The 10726-nt window shown below is 37.2% G+C and overlaps 1 protein-coding gene and 1 pseudogene across 1 annotated transcript; one reads left to right on the top strand and one right to left on the bottom strand.

Annotated features, from left to right (window-relative positions):
- Nucleotides 1–279: 279 nt before the first annotated feature.
- Nucleotides 280–4548, bottom strand: LOC125216436 (annotated as a pseudogene).
- A 1444-nt stretch (nucleotides 4549–5992) lies between these two features.
- On the top strand, nucleotides 5993–10709 carry LOC125211460 (cyclic nucleotide-gated ion channel 1-like). The gene is made up of 8 exons (XM_048111264.1): nucleotides 5993–6135; nucleotides 6772–6923; nucleotides 7384–7945; nucleotides 8199–8411; nucleotides 8857–9140; nucleotides 9348–9459; nucleotides 9576–9812; nucleotides 9906–10709. The coding sequence occupies exons 2-8, from the start codon at nucleotides 6895–6897 to the stop codon at nucleotides 10602–10604; spliced, it is 2136 nt and encodes a 711-aa protein (XP_047967221.1). The 5' UTR covers nucleotides 5993–6135; nucleotides 6772–6894; the 3' UTR covers nucleotides 10605–10709.
- Nucleotides 10710–10726: the final 17 nt, after the last annotated feature.

Below are 10726 nucleotides of genomic sequence, written 5' to 3'. Positions count from 1 at the left end.
AGTGAGTTGTATGTGCAATTACTTGTCTCGAGATTGTCCAAAATTAAATTAACCAGAGATTAATATTGTTATAAAAAAACAAGTGATATAAGCCAAGATTAATCATTTGTATTAGTATTCCATACTTAAGTTCAAACTCTATCTATCCAACCAAACAACATTAATCAGATAACAGTATATCTCAAAACGTAGTTTAATTGTATGGTGGTCACAATTTTTATTTGTGATCATTCTCTTCTAGATTTCTGAGTCCTGTGAGAAATCAGATGCAAGACAATCTGACAAAAAAAAAATTAACTACACAACCAAGAATAATTAGAATATAGGTGCAGAGAGTTCAGAGAATATTGACATGTGAAACAATCTCAATTTTTGTGCATCAACAAATACTGAAACTGCTGAATCATTGATGTAACAGAGACAGCAAAATTCCAAAACTGTTGTTTGCTTTTCTTCTGATCTGCTTATCAGCTAAGCTCTAGTTTCAAAAGAATCTGCCAAAATCAGCTCTAGTTTTAAAATGTGAAGTTTCTGGAGAGCAAGGCTCGCCACTTTTGTGCAGTTGCAAAAACTAACCAAAAAACAGTTGTATTTCCCGACTACGCGGTCATCTAGTCGATGTCTTGACCTACTGAATGCTGGTTACCTTGTCACGTCCACTTGCTTGTTCCGTTCTTGGCCTCGAGATATATAAATACATCCAGAGCTAATTAGACCCGTCAGCAATTTCGTCTGAACTACTACTAGGACGTCCTGCAATGCCTCTTCATCGCCATTTAGGGTTGGAACCTCGTTACTTTTAGGTTATCACCTGAAGAAGTTCCAACGGAGTAGCCGCAGGGTCAAGCTCCAGGCATCCTTTTGGAGCATCTTCGGCTTCTAGCCCGGTGAGCAAGTGGTTTGAAACCCGGTGAGAAAAACGGTACATCTCTTCCTTTGGAATCCTCTTGATCACTTCAGGGTCCATATTGGGACGAAATACTGCCTTGAAACCGGCAACCTTTACAAGGGGAGCAACGCGCACACCCTCTTCCTCACTGTAGTCATCCAGCACGGCCACCATGTCGTACTTGTGGATTACATCATCAGGGGTATGCTCATTCCAATCAGACGACCAATTTCTGTAAAGTGCCCAAACATCACCCTTCCGGGGGACTATTAAAATACTCCCACGTGGGCCCTTTGACCAGTTAACCTTTTGAGAGAAGGCATTCATTGATTTGCAGTTCTCGTGTCTTCCCACCCAAAATTCCCCACACGTTTTATAGAAACCTGAGCCAACCCAGTCCATATTGCTAAATTCATTTGTTGTTTTTGAGTTAAGCCAGCTAATCCTCAGCTTAAAAGGCTTCCTAGAAACCACCTTGTGAACGAGAGCATAAAAACGTGGCATGCCATCATCATCGTCATAAGCAGACCAAACTTCATTATCTCCAAAAGAAAGTTCTGATCTATCCATATCAAAATCATGGAAATCTGAATCTGGAACAGTCATTGAAACAGATTCAGGATCCTCTTTACTAGCATTATCAGCAGAATTGATGACCTGAACCTTCCTTGGTTGATCACCATTCTCATTCTGATCGGGTCCATCAATATTACTAGTACCTTTACGTCCTTTCTTGCTTCCCTTAGATATGTTTTTCTGTTTGATTGCTTCAGGTTTTGACCTCCACGAAATCAGCTTGTTCATAATCTCCTTCCGAGCCTTTGCAATTAACAAATTACGTGTTTCAAGGGGTGATAAATCTCTTGTACTGTTTGGTTGTTGATAGGTGGTACCAGAAAAACCATAAATCCTTGATCCTGGTGCACTACTACCAACTGCAAAGACACCATTTCCTGGAGCCACATTATGGTTTGTTCCAAAATGACTACGATTATCATCTAGTTTTCTCTTTTGAACACCTCCCTCCCTTACCGTAGATGCATGTAATTCACTATATGACCTCTTCAACTTATTTTGTGCCTGCTGAACAACATTGGCTGCTTTCGCTGCAATAGATGGTTCTGTACTTCCAACACCCGTTGATCCAGAAGGTGGACGCTGCTGGTACGAGTGTTTACCCAAATTTGAACCTGCTTGAGATGGACCTGAGGTTTTAGAAGCTGAAACATTTCTTCCCTGTTCAAAAAAATTCCGACTAGGACGAGAATTTGAAGATTGCTGCCGAGGAAGCTGATTAGAAGATTTTGGAAAATTTGAAGGTGGGGCTGTCTCAGAAGCCAAAAAGGCTTCACGACAATTGGGACAAAGGAGAGTACTGTTGAGATACTCTTTAAGGTATTCATAATGCATCTTGCACCGATGACAGATAGTCCAAAAAGTATCATTCCTAGGAGGTGGTCCGGGAGGAGTTGGCTTAGGTGGTGGTGGTGGTGGCCGCTTAGTAGTATTGTTCTTCGAAACGGATGGTGCCCTGCTGCTGAAGTTGAAAGTCCCATTTCCCCTGGATGGTGCTGATGGACCACCACTATGCATCTGGGCCTTATGCTGAAACCCTATGGAACCCCTCCTTTGATTATACTGCAATCTCTTATTCTTATCTGATAACAAACTCCAGGCCTCTGAAATAAGTTTAAAAGCACCATCAGCACCAACTGATTTATTCTTATCAGGGTGCAAACTCAGAGCCAACTTGCGATAGTGTTTCTTTATTGTTTCGTCATCAGCTGATGGGTTCACACCAAGTACCCCATACCAGTCATTTTCTCCATTTATTTTGTTCTCAGCAGAAACATACACCTCAAGTGTGGTCAAAATTTGGGAAATACCATCTAAACCTGGATATAGAGTCTGAGCCTTTGAAGCAAATTTTACGGCACCAGCAAAATCTTGTTTTTCTAACTTGCCCTCAGCAATTGATTTTGCCCGGAGGGCTTCATCTTTGTTGCACTCCATACTTCTCTAATTGTTTGGATCTCAAACGTTGACTTGATCAATGATAGCACTCTCACTAAACTGCACACCACTGAGCGCCGAGAATCTTCAGATCTATCAACACCTGCTTCATACCAAATCCAAATGTCAGAATAATGAAAGAAGATAAGAAATTTACAAAACAAACAAATGTTCAGATGGAAGGCAAAAAAATTCATTGAATAGCATTAATCACTTAACTTTCAAATAATATCCAAAAAAATATAGTACTAATATACTAAGTCAAAGGAAAAGGTACATCAAATGACATTTTATGAAAATGGAGCCAAGTTACCAATAAAAGAAAAGGAACCAGGATTAAAAATGATCAATCTGCCTCATAAGACAGAACAGACACACGTAAATTTACCAACACAGCAAGTATAGGAATTGGGGATGGTGTTAGACAAGGAGGAGGCAGGGAATATGAGGGGTCAGTGAAGGATATGTAAGATCACAACTTAGAGTTCAGAGATGGTTTTATATCATTTTTAATGGACTTGAATTTTCTTTTACCTACAGAGTAACCCGCAGATTCTAATTTCTCTTTTCTAAAGATGCATCACATTTATTAGCCAAAATACTATTACATCTTGAAGAACGATGCAAGGAGAATCTAGAAAATTCTTCATGCAAGTCTGAAGTATCATAAACAACAAAATAGCCAATCTTCGCCAAAATAACCGCATTACAGTCGAGAAGGTACTGAAACAAATACAACACAGTCCCAAGATGGAACACCAGAATGGCTGCAATGATTGACCCTCAATGGCAAAAAGGAACAAGAATCAAAATTGCGCCACTCATCTATAGCATCACTGCAAAGTTGAATAGTGCTGGCCTCCATGGCAGCCTCCGGATACTTTTGCAAAAGTGACAACCGCACATCACAGACATATTGAGCATGAATACTATACTTAATTTTGCATATGATATCAAATTGCACGTATGAGTTCAAGACGGTGGCTTATCTGGGACCGACACAACCATTTGCATCTGACGTTCTAGTTCACAACACAGCCTAAATCAGCAAGTCTCTGAACTAGTATTTCTTACGTTCTTTACCCTTTGAACATTGCAGAATTCAGTGAATCCCTTAACATCAATTGCCAAAATAATAATTAAAAAAAAGAGACTAAAAGCAGTAGATTATACATTGCACCAAATCAGTAAATTCTGGGGCAAAAGCTGTCAAACACGTCGTAAAATTACTTCAACAGCATGAATTGAGATAAAATTTCCAGCAACTATCAGAAGTTCAGAACACAACAAAAAGGGCTAAAACTCACGAATCAGATAAGTTAAGCAAATTTAAGCTTAAAGCAGACCAGTGCAATGGATCTGAGCTAATTCACACAACAAAAAAACGCACAATTCCACTCCCAATCATAATTCGCACTGTTCAAAAACCCTAGATTCAGCACAAAAAATGAAACTCACTCACAACCCAGAAAATTAAAATTACCTTTCCATTTCAGAATTCAGCCGGAGTTGAAATTTTTTCAGGAATTTCTTCCCTCCTTTTGTTTAAATTTTTCCCACCAAATTGATATGGGAAAACTGCAAAAGTTTCTGTTAGTCAAACCACATATGAGAAATGAGAAATCTGAAATGCCCCAAAAAATATCTGAAATTGCAAATGTGTGAAGATGTAGGGTTTCACTTTTCATGTTTTAAACCAAAATTTGGGTTACCTCTAACTAGAGTTGGAACTAACCATGGTTAATTGCCATATTTGAGCTTAACCATGGTTACTTTTTAACTATTTAATATAATGCTTTTTTTGTTCTTTTATTTATTTATTATATATTTTTTTAAATTATTATTTATATTTTCGATACTTGTTTTGATCTGAATAAAGTCATTTCTTTTTTCATTCATCGTTATATTTCATTTTTATTAAGCTAAAACAATATACTACTACTCCAAGTACATGGTACATACACACATTTCAATATTTCACACCGTGTTCATCCAATATTCAAATATAATTGTATAGTACAATTTTTGTTACTAAAATTTTGTGTCACTTGTTATATTTTGGTGATCCAAGGTTGTTTGTTTTCCTAGTCATACATAGCATGAACAATTGGACATTAATGCACATTACACCCTTTTTTATTAGCTATAAAAAATGTTGAGGCACTGGTGAAGGGCTAAAGGCAATATTGTAAATAGAGAGATTTACAAAAATAGACTTACCTAGATTTGATGTCCTTTTTCCTAGTCATTTTTCAACTCAATTTATTACAACATGCTCTAATCACACAAAGTTTCTCTTCTTTCTTTCTTTATTTAAAAAAGCCAATGAATTAAACTTGAGGCAAGTCAATTCACTTTTCATGACCACATGAGGTTCATCTACATTACTAGTATAATAGGCCCAATTAATATTAGTTGTAGATTAAATGACCTAATTGGAGATGCCTCCAATACTTCAGTATTGTGATCACACCCTCCTTTTTACCAAATGTCAAACATGAAATCAAGAAATATTTTCCTTTAACATTAAACAACCACCAATGTTAGTTAAATTTAATTCACCATCAAATAACCAAATTTTATTCTCTAGTTTGTACAGTACTTTATTTTAGTGCAGAGAGTGGCGTGGCAAATATTTAATTAATAAATTAAATAGGAAACTCTACTTCAACACAATTTGCAACCGTTAAAAGATTGTTTATCAATATATAATCATTAATTAAACATGAAACCATTGAAAATACTTAAAAACAAAACGGAATAGTGCTGGATCCAACTAAATAATACGCACACCAATATTTGGTAAAATATATAATAGGAGTAAAATAAATGAATATTTTTCATAAGCTGCTCTCTAATTGACCTAGTCTACTCTTCGGTGCAGTTCAACGCAAACTCGAAATAAACAATAAAACGAACCGGAGAGAAATTCAAATGGGCCCCACCGATGCGACTTTTCCAAAAACACACACTACAATTACAACAGTCAAACGGCGAAGTTAATTTAATTTAACTATAAAAAACAGTTTTAATGAGCAAATCGTTTTCTTTTTCGTTATTAATTAATCTTTTTTTTCTTATATTAATCATTTTCTCCATCTGAAAATGCCAACTGCAAATTCACAAGTTTTCAACTTCCATGAGAAAGCACGGAATTGGAAAGCGAAGTCTACGCGAAGCTTCCTTTGTTTCTCTCTCTCTCACATACTCATTTATAACAACTCATCACTTCTGTAAGTCTGTCTTTTCTCGCTCTTTGGTTGATTTTCTGTTGAATTTTCTGAAATCGGAGTTCAAACTGGTAAATTCTGATTCCTCGATTTCTTCTTGCTGATTACGCTTTTTGTGGTGGAATTTGACTTTTGGATAGGGAGATTGGGGTTTATCCGATGAAATTTTGCTTTGACCTTTTCATTGTTTGAATGTTTAGAAGGATGAAGAAATCGATGTTTGTAATGTTTGGTAGAAATTGTTTGACTAAATAATGAGTGAAGAAGAGTTGAGTTTGATTTGGAAAGGCTGCTGATTTGATGCTATCTGTGAGAGTGTGACTATTATGGATTTAGAAAATGTGGAATTAGGAAAAGTAGTTGGTGTTTTTTTGCTTTATTTAGTTACTTTTTTGTTGTTGATCAACGATTGAGTGATTGTTTTGGCTGTTTGAATTTGGCTGCTGTGGTTAATAGTAGTTCGCTTTTCTAATTGTGGAGAACTTATGGACTTTTGCATTTTTCTGCTCTTGACTATGTTAGAAGAAATTGAATTATAGTTATGTTAACTGTTCTCTGCTCTCAAGGGACCCAATAGTTCTTTCAGTTCGACTTTGAGATGAGCAATTCTCTAATAGAAAGAAATCAATTGTATTACAGGCGGTGTGACCATCATCAAATTGTGGCACTAGCGAAGTATGGGACACATATGCTTCTTCTCAACTGTGTTAATGTTCCTGTAAAGTGAGGTTTCATCTTCTTTTTGCTCTTGTTACTGGAGTAATGGATCACTACCGGGAGAAGTTCGTGAGGTTAGTTCAATAAACTTGTTATCTCTATATAGGTGTGCATTTTTGGAGGTTTATAATGTTTACTGTGTCCGTAGCATTTTAGGAGGTAAAAGAAAAAATGATTGGAATTGAATATTGTATAAGTGAAGGAAGGATGTGGAAATTGAATGGAGTATTACTATTTTCTGGAGAGATAGATAAGATAGTTCATTCCTCGATAGATTGATGAATTATCTGCCACTTTTGGAAAAGATTGGACATATTTCTTACTCCATATAGTAACGGGATAGGGTGGGTGGTTTTTTCACATTTGCGTTTTCTGTAGAAAGGAGAGCGAGGAAGAATCTTATACGAGTTTAATTTTCTATTGACAAGTACTTGCTAATAACTAAATGAGTGTTTTATCTATGTATATCAAAAATAGGTTCTGAAAGAGTTTGATGATGTCTTTTCTCATGCATAACCTAATATTATCTTTCAGATTTCAAGAATCGAGATCAGATAAAAGTTTCAATGAGGAATCTAGTAGGGGAGTGCAGCCGAGCAGACTTAATTCAGTAGTATACTCAATTTCAGACAAAATTCATAGGGGTGTAGAAGCTGGCTCTGATAGAATCAGGAGGTTCAAGGGATCAATAAGATCTTTCTCATTGAAGAGATTCTTGGCAGACGATGAGGTACCTAGGAAGAAAATTCTTGATCCTCAAGGACCATTTCTTCAGAAATGGAACAAGATATTTGTGCTGACATGTCTGATAGCTATCTCTGTGGATCCCTTGTTTTTCTACATTCCTATTATCAATGATGAAAATAAATGCCTCGATTTGGACAAGAAATTGGAGCTAGCTGCTAGCATTTTACGATCCTTTACGGATATCTTTTACCTCACACATATTATTTTCCAATTCCGTACTGGTTTCATTGCTCCTTATTCACGTGTATTTGGAAGAGGAGTTCTAGTTGAAGATTCTTGGGAAATAGCAAAAAGATATCTGGCATCATACTTTATAATTGATGTTCTCGCAGTTCTTCCGCTTCCACAGGTATGGCATAATTGTCTGGTTTTGCTTATTGTACAATTATATATATAAAAGAAATGCTTTCTTCAATTAAGTAAGTTTTTTATGGTTAGCTTTTCATTAAAGAGTTACTCTTTTAACTACAACCTATATCATTGAGTACAATAGTTATCTGTTGAACTTGTATACTGTCAATTTTGTTATCCCTGCATATAATTTTCTCTTGAGAATCTGTCATTGGATGTACCTTTTAGTTGATTATCTGTAACTTCCCCAGATTGTAATTCTCATCGTCATTCCAAAGATGAATGGAGCAAGATCTTTGAACACCAAGAATTTGTTGAAATTTGTGGTTTTCTTTCAATATATACCAAGGGTTCTCCGGGTCTATCCTCTGTATAGAGAAGTCACGCGGACTTCTGGCATACTTACTGAAACAGCATGGGCTGGAGCTGCCTTCAACCTTTTCCTTTACATGCTTGCAAGTCATGTAAGTCTATATACTAAACCTCATTTGCATCTGAGTGAAATACACTCTCTTGTCCATAGTTGTTGATGGAGATTCATTTGCTAGATTTTTGAACTACACATAGGATGTAAAAACATCTTGAGCATTGTGTTGTAGGGGGCTTGATATGTTTCTATACTTCTAGGATATAATCATACATGCTACATATTGTTTAACTTTGTATGTATACAGTTACACATAAAGAATCCTGTGAGAATGGGAAGATATAAGAAACATGCATAAACACAAATACGTATGTGTGGGATTATATCATAGTGCACTGTGAAACTACAATGCACATGTTAACATTCTCCGATTCATTTGTGTAGTTTTTAGTTTTATCCACCCCACAAATCTTTACTTGATAAGATATATAGGTTATATCATCTAATCTCTTTTGACCGTTGGATTTTTGGTCTACTTTTAGGTGCTTGGAGCCTTTTGGTATTTGTTCTCAATAGAACGCGACACTACGTGCTGGATAAGAGCTTGTGGAGATCAATTGGCATGTAGAAATGCTTCGTTTTATTGTGATGCTGACCATACAAGATTCACAGAAAATCTGACAAAGTTGTGCCCTATACAGCCTGCTAATACGACACTTTTTGACTTTGGGATATTTCTTGATGCTCTTCAATCTGGTGTTGTTGAATCAAAAGACTTCCCTCAGAAGTTCTTTTACTGTTTCTGGTGGGGTCTGCAGAATTTAAGGTGAGCAGAAGTTCATTATGTATGTCATGATATATTAATTAAAACTATGAAATGGAGAGCTGTATCTCATGATATTATAAAACTACGAAATGGGAATGCCAATGTTTAGTCATGACTTTGTTCTACAAATTAGGTGTACTACTGGTGGATGTTTTCATCGCAGAGTTTCTAATCCCGTGTATCATTTTTTCTTGTCTTTTATGGCAGTTCCCTTGGTCAGAACCTTCACACAAGTACTTATGTCTGGGAAATTTGCTTTGCAGTCTTTATATCTATATCCGGCTTGGTGCTGTTTTCGTTTCTGATTGGAAATATGCAGGTCTGTTAGTTGCTTGCTTCCCAATTGATAATGTGCTGAGATAAGAGATCTGTAGTAATCTTTAGATGATTTTGTTTGTCCGAGATTCTAATAAGCTGTAACTATTCATTCTGCAGACTTATCTGCAGTCTACAACTCTAAGGCTAGAGGAGATGAGGGTGAAAAGAAGAGATGCTGAACAATGGATGACTCACCGTTTACTTCCGGATAATATAAAGGAGCGAATCAGAAGATATGAACATTATAAATGGCAAGAAACTAGGGGGGTTGATGAAGAGAATCTTATCCAGAATCTTCCTAAGGACCTCAGAAGAGACATAAAGCGACATCTCTGTCTCGATTTACTTAAGAGGGTGAGTGTTTCCGTAAACCCATTTGCTACAAAGTCTTATCTTCGAATGCAAAATACTAGCTAATAATCAGAACTGTTGTCTGCTACTATTCAGGTGCCACTCTTTGAGAAAATGGATGAACAACTGCTGGATGCCATGTGCGACTGTCTTAAACCAGTTCTTTACACTGAGGACAGTTACATAGTTCGAGAGGGCGATCCAGTTGACGAGATGCTGTTCATCATGCGTGGCAAGTTGATCACTGTGACCACTAATGGAGGAAGGACCGGGTTTTTCAACTCCGAATATCTGAAAGCAGGAGACTTCTGTGGCGAAGAACTCTTAACTTGGGCTCTGGATCCTCATTCGTCGTCTAATCTCCCCATCTCTACCAGAACCGTGCAAGCCCTTTCAGAAGTCGAAGCATTTGCTCTGATGGCTGATGATCTGAAGTTCGTGGCATCCCAGTTCAGACGGTTACACAGTAAACAGCTGCGCCATACTTTCAGGTTCTACTCACAACAATGGAGAACCTGGGCAGCTTGCTTTATACAAGCAGCATGGCGCCGTTATTGTAGGAAGAAGCTGGAGGAGTCTCTCCGGGAAGAAGAAAACCGGCTGCAAGATGCTTTGGCCAACGGGGGGACGGGCTCACCCAGTCTGGGCGGAACCATGTACGCCTCCAGATTTGCAGCTAATTTGCTCCGTGCAGTGAGACGAAATGGTACGAGAAAGCCAAGGATGCCAGAGAGAATATCGCCAATGCTGCTTCAGAAGCCAGCTGAACCAGATTTCACTGCCGAAGACAAATGAAATCATTCTTTCATGTAATTGTAATATAATAGCCTTTTCTATTTATGTTGTTATCAAATATGAGTGAATCTTGGCTGCTCCTGTACATCTTTCCATTTTTTTTCACTCGCGTGCAATACGAT

Source organism: Salvia hispanica, chromosome 3, assembly GCF_023119035.1.
Source record: "Salvia hispanica cultivar TCC Black 2014 chromosome 3, UniMelb_Shisp_WGS_1.0, whole genome shotgun sequence".
Taxonomy (NCBI): Eukaryota; Viridiplantae; Streptophyta; class Magnoliopsida; order Lamiales; family Lamiaceae; genus Salvia; species Salvia hispanica.
The sequence above is the reverse complement of the archived record's forward strand: the minus strand, read 5'-3'. Positions and strand labels throughout refer to the sequence as shown.

Bases quoted from the DNA above. Each gene is read 5' to 3' on its own strand.
- LOC125211460 (XM_048111264.1), top strand. From the start codon at position 6,895: ATGGATCACTACCGGGAGAAGTTCGTGAG. The intron at 7,946-8,198 runs GTATGGCATAAT...TAACTTCCCCAG, and splicing joins CAGTTCTTCCGCTTCCACAG to ATTGTAATTCTCATCGTCAT. The intron at 9,813-9,905 runs GTGAGTGTTTCC...GCTACTATTCAG, and splicing joins GTCTCGATTTACTTAAGAGG to GTGCCACTCTTTGAGAAAAT.